A 25,059-nucleotide genomic window follows, 5' to 3' on the forward strand; every position below is an offset into this window, starting at 1 on the left:
TGTAGGGAAACATTTCAAAAACACGCCCTAGAAAAAATGTCGACTTGTGCGGAACAGTTTGTCAGATTTAAAAAAAAATGTTAGCATGCACGGTGCTCGTGTCATGCGGTGAAGCCCAACCTCCAATTCAAAATGTGCAATTTCGGGTGGTTTCCTGGAATAAACCTGGCGGTTTGTCATTATCAGAGGCACCAATTTGCCCTCACATAACGTAAAAACATCATGTCAATGGCTGACTTTTCATTTACAGCGAGCACAATATTTGGGACTAGCACGCGATGTGGAAAAAAACATGCATGAAGTTGAAAACGGAACGCCGTGGCCGATGCTTGTTGTCGTTCACGGTCAGTTATCTCTCAAAACATAAAGCTGAGCTTTATTATCATCTTCTTACTCACAATTGTGGCCTTGCTCGCAAAAATGAAGTACTGTGAGCTAGAATCGTGCCCTGCGATCTTTGGCCGAGTAGCAGTTGCGCGATGAAAAAGATCAGCACAACGAGCCTCCTCTATTGCAGCGCCACCTAACATTTTCAAATGAAACAGTACAAAAACTTCTTGGAGACTCCTTCCGAATAGACAGTTCAACTAAGCAGCAACATTAGACACCCGGATATACCCTCGCATGGAAACGAAACTGGAAGTCGAACAGCTGGCAGTGTAAGGCCGGTTTGAAGCGCTGTCCTTGGCGGAACAGATATCTGGCGACTGGGTGTGATCTTTTGACTTGCATCTGAAGTTCTTATCGCAGAAATCGGGTTAGGGTGGGGGAAATCAGGAGCGCCCCGTGCTTTGTTCGAGAATCAGTCGCGGACGCTCCAGGCGCCATGGCAGGTAGCCTTGAAGTTGGGTAACTGCGTAGTAGCGCTAAATATGAATTTCGCGATGCAGAAACGAAACCGAAACTGTTGTACACTGTTTGCGAATGGTCCTGGGGTAAGTAGAACTACCACAGTACTTAGAACAACGTGCGCAAAGGAAATAAAACTGCCTAAAACCATAAAGTAGCTTTGCAACCAGGCACTGCTTGACATTTTCAGACGACTTCTGGGATTATTACTGTCAGAGCGCGAACCGGACGATTGAAAATTGTTTGCTAGTTCCCCATTCCCGCCCTGATGGCAAAAAACAAGCGCTGGTGCAGAGTAATTACGAGTTGCACGCATTCTTCGTTGGTAGCAGTGACGCACGATGACCACCCCCCTTTTTCACACCCAGGTGATTCAAAAGCGTGTCAAAAATCACGTTTCCGTAGCAAAAATGAAAACAAAACTGATTTTGAAAAGCCATTTTCTGATCTAACTCCGAACAGCTTTACTTGTTCGAGAAAGGCGTGGAACGATATGAAAAGGCGCTCCCAAAAGTATCGATCAAATTGATCGATTTTGATCGGCGCGGTAGCGAAAGAGTTAACTTTCACTATTACTTCACTGGTGAGGTACTGATGCAAATTACCAAGGCCTAGTTAGTTATCTTGCCCACAGTAATTACTTCAAGATAAAAATTAAAAATTTGGCTGCTTGGTCTCTAGACTACCGTCTTTAGGCATCTTTTGCTTCTCATTCATTAAAGTTCAAGCTTTAAATAGGCAAAATAGAAAGCCACGCAATTCATTTCCAATCCTCACTCCACATAAGCTCACCGGCTTAAGCCACAAAAAAAGCTAAAGTTCAGTTCCCTTGAGAGGTCAACCAGTTTTGAAATAGGAAAGAAAGTTCAGCAAGTTACCCCACTTATTCAGGCACCAAAAATTCGTAAGAGACTATGGCCGAAGTAAGACGCAGAAGCCACAAACTGAAAGGTGTTCTGCGTTTTCTGTATTTATGTTCACGCCAGTTGAAAAACAGTTCCGACCGGTTATTTCATACTCCTTGCAATTCTTTCCTAGCACCACACCTACAGCCACTTTTTCAGTGCTGCAAATTGTGGGAATGAGTGATATAATGTGAACATCCTAGTTCTGACAATAGCAGCAGCATTAAAAGTGAAATTGAAAAGTTTATTTTATGAGACCCGATTCCCAGCAAAGCATTCGTTTGGTTACACAGTTCTCACTAAATTGGTTCAAGGGGTAGCAGAAACTTGAAAGCGGCGATAGAATGGGGGTATCCTACAGTTTATCGCTGTTACTCCCAGGAGCAAATTCTCGCATAACAAACACGCACGATTCTCGCACCTCTGAACATTGTAAAAGGCAAAATGGGTCCCCACAAGGAAAGAGTACTGCAGCGAAAATCCTACTGGCAAGAGTTGCTATGAAGATCAGTTTTATGAAGATAGAATTGCTCGACCCGCCAGATGACAATGAAGAAGTTTTATGCTGACTAGAATACAAAGTCAACATGGAGACTGCCACTTCAAAGGAGTACGTACTAATACCATATTTTCATTTCCTTTTCATGATTTTGTTGACACTCAATGGCCTGGCAAGACCAAAACAGCTCTTTTAATACTTGAGCATGCGCTAATTAATTACAAAAAGCGGCCTGAAAATCTTCCGTTTCAGCTTCCATCGCTTCCAGCTCGCAGTGCGTGTATGACAGAACCACACTATGACCTCATCGTTTTGTGCTGACGTCAAAACACTGCGGAGGCTGGTAGAGGCGTTGTTTCGACTGCCCCGTTGCTGGAGCTGAGTGGCTGAGCTACCTGAAGGTGTGTTTAGGCCACAGAGCAAGAATAAGATAGGAGGGGAAACGAAGCTTCCTAGCGCGGCCAGATAATGTCACAAGTGCTTGTCAGACGTTAAGGTAGCGGCATCTGCCGCGGGTGAAGAAACTGCGCGGCCACCGCGATCGGCATTGCACTGCGCAGCCACGGAATGAATTGCGGCCGCTATCAGTTCGTCTATCAGGTGCCGCTACCTTCTCCTTCGCCGCCGCAGCTACGAAGCTTTGCAGCCCGCCTTGGTTTTCATTGCGACATTATCTGGTCGCTCTCCCACGCTTGCCGCAATGGGCCGTTTCGCCTTCTATATATTCTTGCTCCGTGGTTTAGGCCTACCATCGCAGCGGATTATTGACGATCACTTTCAATAAAAGACCTGACAGCGACTTTTATTGCAATTCTAGGCTATAATATCGGCCCCTTTCCCGTAAGTGGAACTTTGTTTTTGGCAAGAGTGCCTTTCTGGCGAGCAGTTATGCCTGCAGCTCTGGCTACATGCATCGGTTTGTGAACACGCCAGCGCCTAGTCACCGCTCGCCGGGCCGCACATGAGAAGTGACGTCATGAGTTTCTGCCGAACGTCGGAGACCCACAGCTGCATCGCCTTCATTTCCCTACCACAAAGTGATGTCATGCTGATGTCCGTTTGCTGCACACCGCTCCGCATGCTGTTCTATCGGAATGATAAATGAGATCAAATTAAAATATGTTCCACGTGTCGCACGCAGTTCATATTTCAGCCAAAGTATTCTGTTAAGTAAAGGAAGAGACCTGTCTAACAATATTAACCCCATAAATTAGTGCCAGTACCCCTTTAATGCTAAACCGATACTAAAAGCCTAGCAATGACAAAAATCTTGGCATGGTGTTGAGTCACTTCTTGGTTGTGAGAAGTGCCAAGCACAACCACAATCACTGTATTTGCAGCAACTGTATTTGCAGCAACTGTATTTGCAGCAACTGCATTTGCAGTTGTACACAATCACTGTATTTGCAGCAACCATGTAAAGTATAGAACAGGAACATTTTATCCTAAGAATAATGTTAAGAACAGCCTTTATACAGATGTCAGCCTGAAACACTGTCCCATACTTTAAAAATAATGTCCTCCTGGTAGGTGACAGACAATGGTCAAAAATTTCTGTGATTTTTTGGCGGGAGGGGCCCCCACAAATATTTACACAATGATAAAACAAGAAAAGGAATGCCGCTAAAGACGCCCCATGGTCCTGATTACATATCGAAAACGTGCAAGTGAGCAAAAAGTGGACATGCATAAAAGAAGCTTGATTACAATCTGACCTGCATAAGTGGAGATAGGAAATTACTAAGAAAGCAAGCATTTTTTTTTATCATTGCCAAACCCTGCATGACTGCAAACGAGACTCTCGTTATCGGGAGATAAGACAACATTACGCCCAGCTGACTGCGCACTACGTGCGAACGTTATTAAAAGGGCACAGCAAGTTCCCATGCACTGCATAAAACAAAGAATACTGGGCAGTATGCCATGCACTTAAAGCTCCTGATATGCCCAGAAAGAAAAGGAGGATAAAGCTTACAGAGAAGTCAGTGGCTGTGCATCACTGCCTCTTGAATGCCATTTACGAAATCCAATACTCGAGGACATTTTTCTCATTGACTAAAAATGTAGCTTGGCAGCACTTAATGGGGAATGTGAAAGGAACTTCACGAGGTAGGATCTGTACATAGCATGACGACCAAATAGCTGTCTAATGGGTGAAGAGCATTGTTATATTTGAAAGTGCAAGTAATTTTCAGCCTTAGGCTTCATTTTTGCCTTTTATGCAGAACACCAGCTTTTTTCCCCAGAGGCAACATTTTGGCCAATTCATACGTGGCAAATCTGATGACACCCAGTTATTATTCTTAGCGCATGCTTGCTGCACAATCAAATAGCATTCAGGTTATTTGATCATGCTACTAATGAGCAAAATATACCGTCAGTTTTTGCCTATGTGGCCAAAGTTTTAAAGTTATGCAACACCTTATTTCATTTCTCTGCACCACAATTTTTGACAGTCTACCCATTACACACTTGGATACCTATGTCTTTGTGCTCTAGAAAGCACAGGAAATGCAATCATACTACAGTGTAAACTTCAGCTTCATCCTAGCAAAAGCTCAACCAAAGCATATATCAGCTCGAGAAATGCTAATATTTTGATTTAATGAACTACGCAATATTTTATACTCGCAAAGGCAGAAGTTATATTGTTGCGGTTTTGCAGCACTGGTTCATTCATAAGCTATAAAAGGAAGGAAAAATTTACGCGAATATGACCAGAAAAATTATCCTGAAACAAGCAAAAACCATTATTCAGAGGACTTCAGAATTCAAGAGCTCACTAAATACTTCAGATACGAACTGAAACATTTTGAAAATACTTTCATTGAAACTTACAGACTTACCATTCAATTTATTTTTTAAGAAATGCCCTTATGGCAAGTCTTCTGTTTTCAAGACTAGTGCCTCCCCTTCACTTGCAATTAGAATTAGCAGCTCAAGCTTAGAACTCTTAAGGCCACAGTGAACTTACTGAACTACACTGGACTGCATGCCGTGAACTTGATGGAGTATGAAGCAATACAATGCACTCTATGACTTGCCTGTCTCCTGTCCACTTCTTCGGAAAGCTGCCTCCGGACCTCAGTGTAGAGAGAATCCAGGCCAGCCTGGTTGGCTTGCAGCGTCTCTCGCTCCGCGCACATGTCTGCCTTTGCATTCTGCTCCCACCAAGCCATAGATCGACAAAAGAAAAAAAAGAAAAGAACAGGAGGCTCATCACTGCACTGGCCTCGCTAAGTGACAGCCAGTGCATGTCTTGCATGGCACCCTCCTTTCAATCGGCATCATCTATGTGACAATGGCACAAACAGGCAAATTTGGTTGCAGGTAATAAAGAAAGGTGTATTCCCCCATGAAAACACAGTAAACAATGCTCTTTTTAAAACCATTTATCAGGGCGCCAGTTTCAGATGCAGTGCGTTCCAATTTCATTTTATTTAGGGGGAGTGCACAGACCCATATAGTATTAGTAATTAGGCACATATTAGAGTAAGAATATCGATGAGCTATTCCCATGAGCGTCGGCAGGATTCTGTCTCGAGTGGGACAAACCCCCTGAATTGTGGGGGAGAGGGGGGGGGGAGAGGGGCAATTGTTCTGGTGTGGCTTTGGGGGAGGGGGGCAGGTGCCCCTTTTGCACCCTCCTGTCAACACCCATGGGTATTACCACACACTGCAGCATACAAAAATGCAAACTGACGTACAATTACTTACTTGAATCTATTAAACCACACCTTTGTTAGGTTAAGTGTACAGCTTCAAAATTACTGAAAGGGAACCCACATCAGATAATCTTTCCCACATCTCAGCAATGACTAGAAATTGCTGCCAGGATACACCCAACACCCGAAAAGGTAAGTTTGTACTGAAAGGGGTAGAAAAACAGTAAACTCCAGTTAAGATGAAGTGGACGGGACCGTAAAAATTTGTTCATATTATCACAAATTCATCTTAAGCAGACATTTTTGTACTGTGCATGTCACAACAGGGCAATGGTGTTGCTACCATAGCCATGAAATTCATAACCGAGTTCATCTTAACAAGAGCCTATCGTACTATAAAAAAAAATGCTAGAACTTCTTTTAATGACTTAAAATAAAATTCCACACACCATTTAAAACCGTGCATTATTCATTTCCCTCATCAACTCACGCAGTACCTATGGTGCCTAAATAAACATTAGTTATCATGAACACTAGGTGCAATAAAAATTTGCACCAAGGAAGTCACGAACATTATCAGTGATCCACAGCGTGCAAGCAAATCAGCAACTGCTGTCGAATTGACGTCCCTGGCAACACTTGTGCCATTTCAAGGTAAATGGACACATTGAGTAAATCTGTCTCGTAACACACAAAACAAAGTTCTTATATTCCCCTCTTTTTTTCGAGCAACCCATATATTTTGCCGATACTTAGAACTGGTTTTATCTTGGGAAGACAGAATTGCAATACTGAGCTTACAAACAGAAACCACACAGTGAACAAAACTACTCTTTATCAGGCTGCAACTAGAAAGACGTTAATTGTGGAGCCAACTACTTTACACGCCTTCCTCGTTCCTGAAATTTGACATACAGAGGTTGCCTGCAACACTCCCTCCCCTTCCCGTGCAAGACAAAAGAAGCACCAGACCTGAAGCTTGCGCTGATGGTCCTCAACAATAGAGTCCTGGTGATCTCTCAGGACACGATTCTCTTCCTCTAAAGAAAGTATTTGGTTCTTGCTAATAGCCAAGTCTTCCTTCATTAGTGCATTGGTAGTCTGTAGTTGCTCCACCTTTTGCTGGAGGTTTGTGACTGTAGCACTGGAACAAAAGAAAAGCAACTACAAATCGTACCACAACAAGGTAACAAATGCTACTCATGCTCAAGTTCTCTTTACAACACTGCACACAACAGAGAGGTCTGGCCGTGAATTTTATCATAAAAGCCACCCAGGAGCCAAAATAACAATGAAACATCCTTGGCAGTACTACACATTAAGCACCAATCAACAGACGTGTTTTTTTTTTTTTTTGCAATAAAACCATTTTGAACAGGTGAACTTAAAAGCCGTTGATCCTGCAGAAGCCCTATAACTCATATGCAGAATTCAAAAGAGTCAAAGACCAGTGACGTAGCCATCAAGCAGCAAGACGGTGGTGTCACTTCACAAACTCCACTGGGGGGGATGCACGACAAGGGAACTTGTGGGGGAAGCGACACTAGAGCATTCTACAATGTTGCTTATTGGCTGTCGCATTGTCGGCTGCCCAAAAAATTATGAACTCTATGAAGGTGGATGCCCAGTGAATTTTTTTAGCACACGACATAAAGGTGACACAGGTCTTCGGTATGATGCCTTGTACAGATGTTTATACCTTGCACATACCTTGTACAGAACCTTATGTAATGCCTTCAGGCCTTTAAGATGGAATAAATGCGTGAATCAATGAAATATGCCAATGCTGAACGTGGTTAAACCATGTTTTTAGAGCTAAAACTCAGTGGTATGCATACAAAATAAGGTAAAAATAATGTAGGCCCAATTTTTTTTTTTCAACTGGCCAACCTTTCCCAGTCTTTTAAACACTGTAATAATGGTTACGACTGAGGACTGATTATGGCTTATTTATGAGGCGAACTGGTGCCCCAGAGACAATGCGCTATTTGTAATCTCAGAGCAGGACAATTGTGAGCAGGACAGTCGTCCTTTTCCTCTTCACCTGTATTCTTCCTTGCCTACCAGTTATTTGCTGATGCTTAACATCAAAGCGTCAAGCCAAGGCGGCAAGTTCAAACCAGTATATGAGGGTTGTTGCAACATGCAATTATAAAGAGCAAATTTTACTTCGCAAAAACATGCAGCCAATACTATCTTCCTGGGATTTTCACACACTAGCTTTTGGGATCAGGAAAGCAAGAAACTTACTTTAGGTGACGGTTCAGCTCCTCAATATAATTTTTCTGGTCCAGTACTGCCGTCATGCTTGCTGGTTCCACCCTTGAGAGAAAGAAATAAAATACTGAGACAGGAGTATTGCACACATCCCTGACCGTAAGGTTAAAATCAACACTCTTAAAACAAGTACAAACCCACAATAAAATAAAACCCCGTAAAAGTGTGCAATGAAATCACTCAGATGAACACAGCATAAACCGACTTCCCTGCAATACAGGCTACGCAAAGTAGCAAGTGCATTCTTGACTAAACTACGTTTGTTCCAGCTGCGCATGCCAAAATCTCTGGAAAACTTCTGAGCATCTTCTCAGATGATACTAGCCAATGCAGCTAGGAACAATCATGGTTGCTGAAGGCTGTCGCCTTGCGAGGCACTGGACATCCTTTAACTCTAGGGTGTGGTAAGTATTTTCTAGACTTGAGCAACAGAAATGAGTAATGCTTGAGGAACGCATAGCCACTGCGTCCATTTCAACACCGGCTGGGTGTCACTTAAATAAGCCCTTAGCATTCCTCGCCTTTCTCACTTTTTTCTCTTTCTTCCTTGTTTTTCTTAATGGCTTGGCTCGCCAAGATGACATAGGTGTGTCTTTGTTAGCTCACATTGTTATCCGATGTAACTGGTTCACAAGTTTTGCACAGCGTGACAAATCACTGGAACAGTTACATAAGAGAATGTTGTACGTCTACTTGGTTACGGTGAATTTGGATATAGTGGACACCTCGTTTTATCCCTGTTTTTGTTTGGTTCATGCACAATTCACATCAGGGTTTAACGCAATGAATCTGCCATCGGCTACGAGGTGTGACTATGGATTAATATAGACCTACCCCCTCCCACCAAAAAACACACAAACGCACACACACACGCACAAACATGCACACACACAGGGAAAACAAAAATAGCCACAGGTGTTTCGGTTTTTTTATTCCATTAGGAGTATTTAATTATGATGAACTTGTTTTTACACTGAGGGGTGAATGAACCTTTGTTTTAACTGAAAGATCACACTATTAAAAACTGTTCCACTTTGTTTGACGGCAAACGGGGCTTTGTTTGTTAATTATGATGATGGTTGGATGTTAATGGCGCAAGGACAACTGGGGCAAAGAGCGCCAAAATAATGCTTTGTTTGTTAAAGGGACACTGAAGTGAATTCGTCAAGCTCCTGTTTTTGCTTGCACTGCGTAGACTGGCTCAAATAAACACACTTTTCATTTGTTTATCCGGGGGATAAGGCGGTATTTAATTTATAAAGCCTGAGAGAAGAAAAAACTACCATGTGTGGTTTGCGGCAGCCGCACCAACAGCAGTGACATGATTAAAAGGTGCTACATGATTGGACGATGTACACGATTAGAATTCAAATCAGTTTCGATTTTAGTTCTGTGAAACAACATGCTTGGCATCCAATGTTATCGTTCTATGAGCATTCTCAATATCTCAGTAATCAGTATACCACGCTTCTGCCATGTTGTCGGTGATAAAATGCGTCAGAGAAGCCTACCAGCATGGATTGCAATTGTAACAATCACTAGCTGAGGCGTACACAGTGGATGAACGCCCTCCACGTCCCCACAGACGCTCAAATACGATGAGGTTTTCCCCCACCTTTGGAGCTTGCCTGATTGATTGATTGATTGATTGATTGTGGGGTTTAACGCGCCGACGCAACGCAGGCGATCAGGCGTGCCGTAGTGGAGGGCTCCGGAGTAATTTTGACCACCTGGGGATCTTTATCGTGCGCCGAAATCTCGTACACACGGGCGTTTTCGCTTTTCGCCTCCATCAGAAAAGCGGCCGCCGCGGCCGGGAATCGAACCCGCGACCTCGTGCTCAGCAGCGCAACGCCTTAGCCACTGAGCCACCGCGGCGGGTTGGAGCTTGCCTGGCTCGTGCCTGTATCGTAAGAGGCGTGTTTGCACGAGGCCAAGGGTCGGCTAATTTGGGACTTTGCCCGCAAGCACTCTGTGCTCATGGCAACACCACGCCAACGAGAACTCGCCAGTGCATCAGTGTCGGTCTGCACGCGTTCTGCAAACTCGCTCGTGGAGCAATGAACGTTACAGCGCAAAAATGGTGAATTCAGTGTAGAAACCACGGCCCAAAAGTAAATAAATCAACTTGTATGTCCAGCGAATGCATTCTTTAGACGGAAAAGTGTTTGCAGATGTATGGTTGTGCTGCTAACCGCTGTGCTAGTTCACCAAGCGCAAGAAAGTGCTTTCTGCACCCTGGTTTTACGTTCTACGATAAAAGTTTCGGCTGATTTTAATTCCTTAGTACCCATATTAACTTCGCTGACTCTTCTCTTGCCTTCAATTGGCCTTAGATTTTTCTATTAGCATACCAGTCAGCGAAGCGTCACATGTGCACTTGTGTGGAGTGACTTGGACTTATAGCTTGATACAGTCTACAAACCAACAAACTAAAGGCACATTCTTCCGGCACAAGCGTGCCATGGCTTAGTTTCAACTAATCGAACGAACTGCGATGACCCGCTGGCCGACTAAACGCTGGGCCGACTGATTCTGCGGAGGGTCGGCACACCGTGCAGTAGCCCACTCAAGCCAAGCCATCTTTCTTTCAAGCGATTTTCTACGAAACAGCGTAGAAAATCGCTGAGGATGCAGAGAGGAGGACCCCATTTTCACAAATTGATTTTTCTATTGAATAAAGCCGCATAAACGCAGTGAGAGTAGCCGAAACATGGCGTAGAGACTCCAGACTGCAATTCATGCTAGTAATCCCGCACTGTTTACAAATCACTTCAGTGTCCCTTTAAGAAATAAATTGTTAAAGTTGACATTTCTCTCTCCTATTTCCCTCCAATTTTTTCGTGTAGAATAGCGTGTACTCGTCATGAAGAGCGACTGCCCGCAAAACCATTTAAGCATGGGAGGTAAGGACATAGCAGAAACTATCCACACGATTCCCCGGCATGTGTGATGGCGGAACAGGCAGCACAACTGACTGCACCAGTAATTTCAGGCTTCTGGCGCTGGTTGTCTTCTATAAACAGACAATAGCACTAACAAGATGCAACAGCTTTCGTACAACTTGTACAAATATTCTGCCTCTGCTTGTACGAAGATACAAAGCATTTGACACGAGACAGAAACTGAAACAATTTTCGAAAGCTGAAATTCGAGCCTTTCAAAATGTCATGTGCTCATCAAGGGTTCCCACATCACACACACATTTATGTACAGGTGCTGTCAAAAGCAAATGAAACACGGACTCGTAAATTTACAGGAATTTCTTCTGGAAACTGCCTGGCTGCATTGACGTGCGTTTAAAGAAATCTTCCCAAATAGAAAAAGCTTCCTGTAAATCGGCAATGGCTGTCATAAAGCCACTAAGGCAAATATTTTGTGATATTCACAAGTCCTTGTTCCAATTACTTATGACGACACCCGTACCTGCCTTACAGCTTGTTAAAAAAAAAAGCTGAGACAATCACAGTTAAGCACAAAAATTTCAGACAAAGGATGTGACAGACGAGGACAGCCCTCATCTGTCCTCATCTGTCACATGTCCTTTGTCTGAAATTGTTGCGTTTAATTGTTACAATGTTGTGGTAGGTCAAGGGACAACAACTAGCTCGAACCCATACGTTATTAAAGGCTCCACCAATCCCGTTTCACCTTTCTCTTATAATTCATGCAGCCCCAAACCGTACTGGGGCAGTGATACCTTTTTCCATGCTTTTGGCATTTTCTGCTATGACAAACAACTGCTACTGTGGTGAGTGATATTTGTATCTACAGCACTGTAATCTACCGATAGAAGCCCACTTGTTTCTACATTCTATTGCTCCTTTAAATACCACACATGTTCTACATATTGTATCAGCTTAGGTTTCGATCATGTGAAGCTGTACTGCCGGTGATATGTATGACAGTCACTTAAAAAAGTGAGAGGTTATTACCTTACGCAACTGGCGCACAAGATGGGCGTTGATTTCATCATTCACCATTCACCCTTGTCGATAACTACTGTTGCAGAAGTGCGCATGCCCATCTTGCACCTTATCGCCATTAAGAATTAGTGTGTATCACCGACAGCATGAGGTGGACATTCATGAGTCATTAAAGTGTAGTTTCACTTAAGCAGTTACTGCAAGCCACCAATGCAACTGCACACTTAAAAGGGCACTGTCACCAATTTTTGTGTTTAATTACAATGCAGGAAGTGAACTGTATTATTATACAGTTCACTTTCTTTCCTCTCCACAACACCCTGGCTGAAGTACGAACTTCCCGAGTCTTGTGGACCATAAGTTAGTATTTTTTGTTGTGCTGACAGAATAGCTCACAAAGCGGCACGCAGTCAGTAAACATCAGTGTGACATTCCCTCCTACAGAGCAAAACACGGTGACAAAGCTGAGTGCCTCTGACGCATGGCATAAATTCATGACATCACTTCATGCGCAAACAGTTCAGAGAGCAGCAAAAACCGCACATTGTTTTCTACGAACGAGAATCTGACCCAACGCAAGCAAATAACTAGCTTGCAGACAGGTGCAACAGTACACAGCTGTGCCAAGCAATGGGGAGAGGTAGAAAAGGTATACTCACCCTTCAGCAGACAAGTCACTGTGAGCATTCTCCCTGAGGTAAAGGCCAAAGTCAATGACCCCTTGCTGGAACCGGCAAAAGAAAGGGAAGCTATAAAAACACAGCTTAGAAAGTTCCAAGGCATGCACTCACTAACTTGCTACGAATATAAAAAATTGGAACCCCCAACTGCTGTGCCACCACTCAATTTCATGAATGTCTGCCTTTCGATTGATTGATTGTGGGGTTTAACGCATCGACGCAACGCAGGCGATGAGGCGCGCCGTAGTGGAGGGCTCCGGATTAATTTTGACCACCTGGGGATCTTTAACGTGCGCCGAAATCTCGTACACACGGGCGTTTTCGCTTTTCGCCTCCATCAGAAAAGCGGCCGCCGCGGCCGGGAATCCAACCCGCCACCTCGAGCTCAGCAGCGCAACACCTTAGCCACTGAGCCACCGCGGCGGGTAAGTGTCTGCCTTTCAGAAGGTAACGATGATACCCCAGACATCAAAGCCTTGGTCTCTGCTAATTAGCATAGTCCCATTTGTAAACAATACCACATTTCAAATAAAAGATGCACATCCGTGCCTTGTTGTTCTGTTTGGCCTTTTTTTTTATATGAACTTAGTCATAGATTATTTTGTAGCACAACTGTTTACTAACAATGTACATGTGGGGACACAATTTTCCAAACCACGCAAGCATGGGGCAAAAACTGCTGTGGTGTGCTCAGGAGGTGCGGCGCCTGCTGAGAGAGCGTCGCACACGTGTCCTTGCATCCTCACAGGCATACAAATTCTCACGCTTTTGGCGCCTGTGCAGCAAAGCTCATCAAGGCGACGCTTTTTTAACACTCCTTCCACCCAGTGGCGCATCTGCGGCATTACATTCGTGCCTATTCTACGGACTTCTGTGCATGTGCTGCCAGTGAGGACTTGAGGAACACAAGCGCAAGAGCCGGTGCAATCGGCCTGGTGGGCACCACATTGGTCATTGGGACAAAAGGAATGCTACAAAGGAGCCACCATGTGGCGTTTTCCTGATAATCATAAAGTGGCTCCTGGAAGTGAGAAAATTTGCACGCCTTCGAGTACAGAAGGACGTGCGTGCACGCTGTGTTGGTCTCAACAGCAGGCGCCATGCCTTCACAGTGCACAACAGTGGCTTCCACCTCACACACATGGTTCCGAAAATTGTGTCCCCGCCTGTACCTATTCGCAGGAAACTGTGCATTGTGATCAAGAGTTGCATCATTTACACAAACTGGAGTTGATGCTGCCCCCTTTTTGAAAGTGTCTACATAAGCCTCTAGCAACGCTACTTTGCTACTTGCAATGCTACTTAGCAAGTCTAAAACTTAGTATGCAACATTACAAGACCAAGTTTGCTGGAAAAGAAAAGATAAATGTGCACAGTCAGCAAAACCGCTTCACCAGTGCACAGTGCAAACCTCTTTTTGTTGAGAAATATCATGGCTTCATGGTGTACGAAGATAGACACATTTACTGTCGTTTCGATTAGACATATATAAAAAAATTCAATGCCGTTACACTTCGTGAAGGTGGACGACCAGCGGAGCTGTTTGCGGGTTATTGGTTGGCCACAAACTCCGGCTAAAGCTGCACCATCACACCGGGAAGCGGTCAGCGAGATTGATGCCACGCTAACGTCTTTCATTTTCCACCTCAAGGCATTCAGGGTCCCAACAGGCACCGTGCTTATGCTTGGCATCCGCAGCCCAATCGTCATCGGTGGTCTCCTTCCGCCGTGTTCCTTCCCATTGCTCTTCCTTTTTTCTTCACGAGTAGAGTTCATGGTGTGCCACACAATGTGGGAAAGCCAGCTCACAGAAACGACGCTTACACTGATCGCCTCAAAGTCGGCTTAAACACAAATTCTTTGCCGGGAAGACATTTCTCCAAGGGCAATATACACTATCTCATATCAAAACAGGAAGCGCTGTAGACAAAAAGGTGGCTGAAGGGAGAGGGAGTGGCAAAGTGAGGAGGAGGGAAGCAGCTTTTCTCAGTCTACACATGCAAAAAAAAAAAAAGAAAACAGCCGGGGAAGTTAGCCTACAACAGTTCTGCTGTAAAAAAGTAATACATTCAAGAAAAAAAAAAGATCAACTATCATTTGACAAATAAGATGAGACTACGTCAGTATGCAGTTGGGCTTCCTTATCTAGTGTGTGTTTACCAGGGTAGCTTGAGCCAGACCACTTTATCAGGATGCAAAGGGATAAGCATGAGGGTGGAGTTGGCCCAATGTCAATGATACAAGAGGCACTTTCCAAAAGCACGTTCCTTGCTACTGATGCACTGAAGAAAAGCCCGCTGCCGCAACCGCAGAAAGCTCATGCAAGTTTGTGACTGTCGATCGCAAGCCCTTTAAGTGTGGTACACTTGGTGCCACGCTAGTTCTAACTCATAAGGATATTTCATGTTTTACCAGGAGATTGCTTGTTTTCAACAAGGCATAATTTTATGTACCCAAGTTTATTGAACGACAGCCCATTTGCATTTTCAAAGTTTCAAATACTTGTAAAAATTTTTGAAACTTTCTAATACTGCTATACAATTTGAAGCCCACTTGAATATTGTGTTATTCACTCCAATATTAGAAAGTTTCAAATATTCACACACCCCTGCCAACACGACTAAGCGTAAGTACTTACTCTAAAAAGCACGGCTATTGCATTACATACGTCTGAGACACAGAGCAAGAATAAAATAGGAGGGGAAACTGAGCTTCCTGGGGCAGCCTGATACCGTCACAAGCACTTGGCGAACGTCAAGTTTCCGGCATCTGGCGGCAAGCGAAGGAAGAGCGCAGTCATCGCCACGGCCGCGGCATCGCGTCGGCATTTCGCCGGGGCGCCGAAACATTCTATGGTCGAAGCGAGAGTGTGTGCGCTCTTCTGCGCTTCTGTTGACTGAAGAGCCCGCCTTCGCGATTAATTTTCTGTCATGTGTAAACCAGCCGGTACGAGCGAATAAAAGGGACATTTTCTTTTAATGCGTAAGCAAGCTTGCGCGAGCACCAAGCCCAACATACAAACCTGTAGACGCAAAAAAATGTAAAACCTGTAAACGCACGGCCTTATCTCGCATGCGATGCGATTCACGCCTTGTGGCGAATGCTGCAAACAACAGTATTGCTTTTAATACATTCAACCAGGTGCCGCTGTCAAATTGTTCATCGCCGCAGCTGCGGAGCTCCGTAGGTCGCCGTAGTTATCATTGTGACATTATCTGGTCGCTCGATCGCGCCAGCCGCAATGGGCGTTTCCTCTCCTATATATTCTTGCTCCGTGGTCTGAGATGGCACATTTATAAAAAACTTGGCTGACCAAAGTGAAAGTGCTATAGTTAGTGGCTCATTTATGCTGTAAGTACTGTTTAGAGAAACATTTCCCATAAAGACCTGCATGTAAACAATATCCAGGCTGTACACTGAAAAGAAACTGATTTTATTAGAGTGAACCCAATCAAACTGGTCAGCCTTGCTAACTGGTCAGCAATAAGCATAAAAGTGTGAATGAAAAAGATAGAGCAAAAAAAAAAAAAAAAACAGAAAATACCAGCAACTTTTTTGTTGTTGGTTAAAAATTGTAAAACTGTGTGGTAAACACCATAAATATCTCTCTCTGCTTGCTGAAAAAAGGGCAGAGATATGCAGAATAATGCTACCAGCACAGAAACAGGGCAGCATACCTGCGAATCAAGGTCCTCTTCCTTAACGCAAAGGTTGCAGTCAATGACATTCAGCCCAACAAGAAGGCCCCCAATCACAACAGCTTCCTCAGACAAAATTAAGGCATCGTCCTCGTAGAAATCCCTGAAAACAAACAAAAAAATTCCATTATTGAGGTCAACTACGCATTACAAACTACAAAACTAAAATGAGAGTTTGGCGTTGCTGGTGCTACCTATTTTCCAAAGCATTTCTTTTTTATACATGTATAAATATAACTAGGCAAAAAAAAAATGCCTAAAACTTAAGATGCATCTGTTTTAATATGGTGAATTCTATAAACTAGTTTGTCATTTCAGCCACATGATCCAACTGCCTCGGCAAATGTTTGTTTCTAACACAGCTACATGCAGCCCTTCTCAACAAACTTTCACTTTCAGTCAGACCTCTAAACCATGCTTCCGCAATATTGAGGCTTAAAAACTGCTGCAGCACACTTTTTCTTTTAACGCCTTGCAACTTTGCTATAGAACAAGAATGCATAGCTTAGAATTTGTTTCAATTAATTTTCAATGCTTTTGATGCAAATACCTGTAGGGGTACACAACAATCACAGGCAGCAAGATGCTCTGGTGGGTTAGTCGATTCACGACAGTAACTGGGCCAGTCCTCTCCATCTGCTCCATCATCCGTGTGTTGCTTCACAGACTCTTACTATTCCACAAAGGAAACATTTTCCTTACTATTCAAGCAAGCTAAATTTTTTCCATTTTGAAACTGTAATCAAGTTGCATAGCACACACAATGTCCAAGGGAACCTCATCATTGACTTGTCTTAAAAGAAGGTCCCAATTATAATAAAATGAAATTCTAGCCTGAATCCTAGTCTGTAGGCCTGAATATATGAGATGCAAAGAAGTGATGTCAAAAATGAGCCCTCCAAAAGAATATCTTCCGCAATAAATGATCAGCCTGTATTCACCATGACAAGCACATGGTGACCTGCCTACCCCTAACTCAACAGATACTGATTCACCTAGGTATTTTAGCAATACTGACAAAACTCTTCAGCAATTTTCCGGTTATTTTCTGTTCAGCTTGAATAAAGAATTTCAATGCCTGTTAAATGAAGCAGGCATCCTGACTTAGTGAGGTTATTTCCTCGCCCAGGCATGCTTAACAAGAAGGTTTCCACTGCTCGTGTGTAGTTTAACTACACGTAAAGAAATCTTATTGGAATGCAGATCACTCACCTGAGAAGCTCGTCTTTCTTATCAACAACTAAACGAAAGTAGTCCGCAAGTTTCTTCTGCATCAACGCAAGCCTCAGCCATGCTCGGGCTCGACCCAACTGACTCCTGCGTGAAGCAGAGTGATGAAAGCATTGTCACAATGCTGTCACAAAAAAACACCCACGTATGCTCCCTAAGAAGTGAAATAATATAAATGTGACATTAGCAATGTAAGCGTGAATAGACATGTCCAAGTGCTCAATCTTGCTCAATGCTCAATCTTCACATTATATTATAATGCTATAAGAAATAAATTCAAAAAATTATTTCACCAGTCACATAACAGTGTTTCTATCCAAATCAGGAAGCCAAACCCCTTTTTAACATACAAAAAATGGGAGGAAGTGAGTACTACACCTTTTTAAGGACAACAGAGCCACATTAATACGTTCCTCGCTGGTGCATTTTGCCGTCACTTACGTAGCAAGGGCTTTGTCCCGCTGCAACTTTTTTGCTCAAAATACATCTCCTCGCAGTCACAAGGGTTATAATGCAGTCCCCCTTCCCCCCACCCCTAACCACCTTTTTCGCTGCTGAAGGTACAGTACTTACACGAAATTGAAGAGCTTAGAAATTGAAAAGTATAGAAAACGGTGATAACCTCGCACAAAGCGTCCGCACAAGGCCGGACCTGGGCTGGATCAAGGCGCACACATAATAATTGTGGCCCAAGATGCCAAGACGCACTGACTTTAAGGTTTCCTGAAAACCTCAAGATGCCAGCTGGCAGAACCCTCATGGTTCACAAGTATAAACACCTGCTTTAACTATTCATTTGACAGACATCATTGCTACTATGGCACATGATTTTTACAGCTGCTTCCTGAGAGCTTCTTGTCTGGGAGAGGGGAGGAGACAATTATCAGCAATAAGACAACAGCTACCCAGTAACAAATTAGCATATTTTTATGCTATTTGTACTGCTACAGCATAAATGACTCAGAAGCCATTAACGAAACAACATGTTAATTGAATAAGGTCACCGAGCTCCTTTAACCTTTTGACTCTCAACCTAGGAGATACATACAGGCAGACCCTTGTTTAAGCCACATACTTTGGCAGTGCATATTTCTGTGAACTTGCTACACCTTGTTCCATGTTCCATGCCATATGACAAAACATGAAAAAAAAGTTTGCGCTTGTGGTGTCTACTGCAGGAGTCATCAGCGAGTTCTCATGCAAGAGAATGGCCTCCAAGAAGAACGCTACAGTAAGCGCCTCTAGCACCTCTATTATTTGTCTCTGCTTGTCCTAACAAATGTTGAAATTTGTAAATAGCCAGTGAATTCCAACAGCGACAACAGAGAAAGGAACACAAAAACGTTCTCTGCAGAACAGAAGCTTTCTCCAGGTGCCAGTAACTGAAAAGGAGAGATGTCTGTCATATACCCCTGTCACATGGCAGATCTAATGACATTTAGAGCAAATGTCATTTGCTCTGAACGTCATTAATTCGGCGCTACACAAGAATAGTGAATGACATTTGAGGCGAATGGCATTTAGTGGCTAACTGAGGTTCGGGGGCTCATTCAGCAGCCAAATGAGCAGCCTCGACAGCAGTGGTGCGTCACAAGGAGAAGAAAGTTCAGTAATAAACCAAGGAATACTGTTTCTAAAAACGGTTAGTAAAGTTACATTTTACCTTTCATGTTGTTTCTCAAATAAAGAAAGACAAACGAGTACTAACAAAAAGAAAATCTCTTCTGCAGTGCGTGCACTACCCTAATACGGGTTTTTTGTGGACTTGCTCGGCTTGTGATATCTACTGATGCCACCTAAACTGGTGACTTTCTTTCTTTTATTAAAAAAAATAATCCTTTGTTATGTTTTTTAAAAAATCCTATGTATGAAAACATTCTAGATGCACTTGAAATATAATTGTGCGGTTTTGCGGGCTCGCTAATCGTCACCGCTACCACCATCAAATGACATTTGTTTCGCCGTGTAGAGCCGCATGGCCAAACCAAATGTCATCAACAGCTAATGAATTCACTTTGAATGACATTAGATTTGCCGTGTGACAGGGGTAATACCTTCATTTACACCTCATCAAACTTATAATCAAAAATGACTAGGAAAGTCATAGGACATAGGAAAGGAAGGACATAGAATGCGGACAAAACACCTCACTTATACATGTAGGTATATCCCCTGGTAAAGAGGCGCGGCCCTCTCACTTCCCAACCCCACCTTGACCTCACCCCTAGGTTTTGCAATGAAGGTACAGTCACGAAATGCCAACACAAAATCATGAACCATAACACACAAATAGCGTGATCTCTTTCTTTGTGAGTCAAAATGACACGTGACTCAGTTACAAAAACGAAGCTGGGACATGTGGCTGTCCACATATACCAACAGTGGGCCATTATTGGACCTCAACGAACAACATTTTTCAATTCTGCCTGTTCTGGTTCATATTTCCGTGTTCACATTTCATTTGCCCATGACTGTACATACAGCGTGGCAATACTCGTACAATGCGGCACAGTGCAAGACCGCAGTGCAGAACAAGTGTTACAGTTTCAGAGACAAGCTTTCTTGCAGCCTCCCCACTGCACTCCAATTCCACTCCTAGTTTTGCGACTGAAATACTAGAGCTGGGCTCAAGCATGTGAGTGGTGAGAATAACCAGCTGTTACGAGGGCACTTAGTAATTATTGTGACACGTAAAGCACAAGTGGTTGTTGAACCCAGGCACATACCAAAGTTTGTTATCTAAAAGAAAGAAATTGACTGTACTCTGGTGCACCAAGAGTAGCTTCATACCCACTAGCAACAACAGGGATGGCAGAAGGCTTGCAGCTGTTAGGCAGAAACAGCAGGTAATTGCATCTGCAGAGGGCAGAGCCCTGTTGCAGGTGCGGTTTTAGGTTACGCACCAATGGAGCTTGTATCTAACCTAAACCCTTTCAATCTCAAGTGAGTGCCAAAAAGAAAGAAACACCCACAGATTGAGATGAAAAATACATCTTTGTGCTTTTTTCATGTAATTTTCAAAACATGCTCTTGTTGGAAACGAAACAGGTGGGTAATGCCCCGCACTGTGAACTCGGCTAGTTTTTATTGATTAATTCTGCTACAGCATGACAACGGAGACTACGGCAAAGGCCCACATAAGATGGGACACAGTGCTGTACCAAATGAATAATGTCTAGCCTTTGTCAGCACTGTAACAATGGTAATAGCTCCGCATCAATTCTTTGAGGCCACATTAAGGCTTCAAGCTGCAAGCACAAGTTCCAACTGTTAAATCAAGTTAAAATTAAAGTACCAAGGCAAGGTTTACCCACACCAGCTGAATGCCAACCATGGTGCTTGGCATGTAAAACATGAAGGCAACCCTGCTTAAAAAGGAATGAAGCTAACCCATTGAAACACACAAACATGATACATCATGCAAAGCTTGAAGCTTCCCAGGCAATTAAATTAGTCTTTTTTATCAGTACGGTGGGGATGCACGGCTAACAGAATACGTATTGATCCCACGAGGTCACAAATGAAGGCACTAACAGGCTATGATAATGCCCCTTGTCAAACTCCCACAATCCCAGTTATCACTTTCTGGCTAAGCTCATTAAAAATTTGAAGCTTTATCTCTGTATGCCCGTGTTTGGACTGAAAGCAAAACCAGACTGGAAAGAGGGGTGACTAAAAAAACCACACAATGCGCTCTGTTATCTGTTACCACATAAAGGACCTGGCCTTTGCTGACCCCAAATGGCATCACCTGAATTTGATACCACTATTCAATCAAAGGCTCGACACTAGATAAGTTGCATTACGCATTCAATATCAAAGGTAATTTGAAAATTCATGCGTCAGTGAGTATTAAGGGATGGTGAGTCACCAAGCATGCCTACCAAGGACACTGTTCCCACTGCGACTTGCTGCCTTCCTACAGTTGTTATTTCTCATCGCTGTTTCACACAGCAAGTTACTGAAGGACCATGCAAGCAAGGCTCATAGCTATGTATTTCATAACATATCTGTATTAAGCTTCAAGCAGAAAATGTCAACGTCACTTTTTTTTAACTCTGTTCACATCAGTCCAATAATAATATTGGCCAAAAGTCTTAAACCCACACGCCCATGAAAGCAATATTTCCTTGTTTTCAACACCAAAGGTCTTGTTCATGGCACCAGCACAAGTTGTAGTTGAATTTAACAGGAGGCAATTATGATGAGTCCCAAGTCTCCAGGGCAGGCACCTTTATCAATATAAATAATTGCATACCAGCAGTACTACCACTTTGAATTTAGCATTTTTGCCTCCCCCCTAATGCTGTGTGGAAAGGTTCTACAGTACATGAATTGCTCTTGCAAGGCTTTTCAGCAATACACAGCCATTAACAGTTTGGAGAGAATTGACCAAAGGTGCACTGAAATAAAACAAACCAATGCAGAACCCAAAAAATTCTATTTATCGGTGATTTTTTCTTACAGCTATGTATCTCAATTTGGCCTATTTTGGTTTTGTACAAATGATACCCCTGTACAAACAAGCACATTGGCCAGCAAGTTAGCCCACCTGTCCTATATGTTTGTTTCACTAACAGCAGAAGTAACTAAATGTCCGAATCAAATGTTTATTGTGTAGAAACGTGTATACTGTGGCTCAATGTCACGTCTAAAAGACGATTTTCCTGAAACTCTCATTCCTTATACTAAATTCGTTAAAGGATCGGGTCGTAGCCATTGTGGGTGCCTGCACCGAGGGACGGCTGTCCCCCCTGTATCCGAGATCGAGGCTGTAAACAATCTTTGTTTCTTTGAAAAGGCCGACTGACCATTCCTATTGTTTTTCAAAACAAGTGTTTCATCTTTCCCACACACCTCAGGTATGGTTTGCCCCTCAGAAAATTCCATCGTAGCCATTAATCTTAGTATAAGCAATAAGTGATTTCTTATAAGCCTGATTGCTGAAATAATAAATGAAAATGCATTTCTGTAATTTTAGCATACAAGCACTTGTTGAAATAAAGGAAAAAATTTGGGTGCAAGCAAGAAATGCAGCCACTAACTTGACAGTTGGCAGATCTCGCACACTTGTCGTGATGTCAGCAGCTTCAGGTACAAACTTTTCAACTGCTTCAAGAACATTCCAGAGTTCTTTCTTTGGCCCCAGAATGCCTTTTTTAGCTGCAAAAAAGAACATACAAACCAGCTGATTACCACTGTGTCCATTATGTCTTGTAGTTTACTACGGGAACAGCATTAGTGTAATAACACAGGTTTTCCCAAGACGTAGCCCAATATCCGCAGTAAAGAAAATCAGCCTCAATGCACAGTCAAAGACCAGCCAGCAATCAGATATTGAAGTAAAAAAAAAAAAAAAAACCACTAAGCAAGCCCAGTTATTCCGAAAATTTAGCTACAACCATTAGCCCCACAGCTCCACTTGAATTTCAAATTCGCGCTCCGAAAATTCCTCCTTACTGCTGTGAAAAGATGTACCACATAAGAAATACTCTGCCAAAGTACTCAACTGTACATATCAATTAACGAAAAAAATTCCTTGGGGAACTTTAAGCCTGCTTGCGTGCTTTGAAAGCTAAAGCATTATTGCTTGCCCTGGCCATACCCATCAAAGGATTCTTCACTGCTACATTGAGTGTGTATCTCTTTCCTTGGTTTTGTTTCTTCGTTTTTGGCACTAATCACTTCAACAGAGTGGCTGGCAATGGTCATGCCACAGCTCACTGGCGTATGCAGGGGGGGATGAAGGGGCCGCGGCCCCTCCCCAAAACTTTTGGGACGGGGGAGGGGGGGAGGGATTTTCAACATGAACGGGAAAAAAAAATACATAAAACACATTTTTTTTTTGTTTTTGGGTTGTTTGGTAGTGTTAATATAATTATTTGGTAAGTTTCATTAATATTTTCACCATTTCTGTGCCCCCCCCCTGAAAGCAAAATCCTGCGTATGCCACTGCCACAGCTTCTCAAGAATAAGAGTACTCCATTGCTGCGGTGCACCTGTCCTACTCCCGTGCGGTATTGCTCACCTGCCCCGCAATATGACGTCGGCTACGCACATACTAGGCTAACTCTTGTTCCATCACTCACAACATACTTATGCAGCATGGAGGAAAAGAACTCGGCTCCTACCCTGAAGACATGGGTTTGATTCCCATATATTCTTGCATGTACCCAATTGCCTTTTCAAACTAGCTGACACACATACGGTGGCTTTAATCCTGACATTTCTGTAAATGTTTCTTCCTCTCCCCACAGCGGCGGCCATTTTGTGTACCAGACAACGCTGCTTCTTCACATATTGGGGCACCTGAGGCTTTCGCCATAAGATTAAAGCATGAGCAGACACTTACGCTTCAAGCCATGTCGCAGGACATGTTCAAGCAGGATGAAAAAATGCTGTAAAGGAGGATGATCCGAATCGAGCATGCGCCCGAACTTGAGCGAGGATTCTATGAGCTCTTTCACAACCAGTTTGGTCAGGTTGAGCAGGTTGGAGCGCTCTATCGCCACGGGGTCTCGATCTGAAGTTCAAGCATGGATGAGCAAGAGCGAAATAGGAGGCAACGACCAGAGCAGAAGTGCTCTCTGGCACGCTGCCTCCATCATGCACACATGACAGATGCGCACAAAGCAAAATACCTGGAACAAGAAAGCAAAGCAGATTTACACCATCTAGTGGGGATTAAGTGGGATATCTGCAGTACAACACAAAGTCCCTTGAGGTACCAATCAGGTGTCGTACCTTTTCTGAAGTACGAAAGGCCACATGAAATACACAATATAGGTAGTTCAATAGTTGAAACCTTTTAAAATTGTTTTTCTAATTCTTCAACTTACACTCCCGCTAAAATTAAGACATTATAAAATCTTCTACTTTGAGTAACATGCTCCTGCAATAATGCAGGATGCAAAACCAACACTGAATTTTGCATGATGAAAAGACACTTAGTCCATGAGGTGCTCAGTAATAGAAGAAATTGAAATTATCTATTTTTTAACACATACTGAAACATCAGTACACAGGCATTTTTACATTTTGCTTTCATCAGAATACAACCACTTTAACCTGCAATCAAATGAGCACGCACTCAGCAGCAGAATACGTTAAACACTGAAGCAAGCAAAGAACAACAAATGACAAATTCCAACCTCCGAAAAGCACTCACACAGTAAGCAATTCGAAATCAAGAACCCTGTTTCAAAATTCGAAAACATAAAAAATACTGAACCTGACATGGCAATGAAATAAAAAATATGTACAAGTAGAATGGAACAAAAAAAAAATTTAAATGCCATAAAACACGGGCCTCCATTTTTTCTTTTTTTCG

At 43.1% G+C, this 25,059-nt stretch overlaps 1 protein-coding gene across 5 annotated transcripts in view; it reads right to left on the minus strand.

Annotated features, from left to right (window-relative positions):
• LOC144155625 (RUN and FYVE domain-containing protein 2-like) overlaps positions 1 to 25,059 on the minus strand; it is a 75,921-nt gene that overhangs the window by 45,826 nt on the left and 5,036 nt on the right. For 4 of the 5 annotated variants that reach the window (XM_077687186.1, XM_077687189.1, XM_077687188.1 and 1 more), the window contains 8 exons: positions 24,082 to 24,252; positions 22,775 to 22,892; positions 17,712 to 17,816; positions 16,479 to 16,602; positions 12,781 to 12,845; positions 8,169 to 8,240; positions 6,891 to 7,062; positions 5,298 to 5,414 (listed from right to left, as the gene is read on the minus strand). In XM_077687186.1, the coding sequence (XP_077543312.1) occupies positions 5,298 to 5,414; positions 6,891 to 7,062; positions 8,169 to 8,240; positions 12,781 to 12,845; positions 16,479 to 16,602; positions 17,712 to 17,816; positions 22,775 to 22,892; positions 24,082 to 24,252 (944 nt within the window). Of the gene's footprint in view, positions 1 to 5,293; positions 5,415 to 6,890; positions 7,063 to 8,168; positions 8,241 to 12,780; positions 12,846 to 16,478; positions 16,603 to 17,711; positions 17,817 to 22,774; positions 22,893 to 24,081; positions 24,253 to 25,059 lie in introns of all 5 variants that reach the window. The other variant, XM_077687187.1, reaches the window with a different exon arrangement.

The sequence above is a fragment of the Haemaphysalis longicornis genome, unplaced genomic scaffold, assembly GCF_048455015.1.
Source record: "Haemaphysalis longicornis isolate Haplotype H1 unplaced genomic scaffold, Haemaphysalis longicornis Haplotype H1 scaffold_1, whole genome shotgun sequence".
Lineage (NCBI taxonomy): Eukaryota > Metazoa > Arthropoda > Arachnida > Ixodida > Ixodidae > Haemaphysalis > Haemaphysalis longicornis.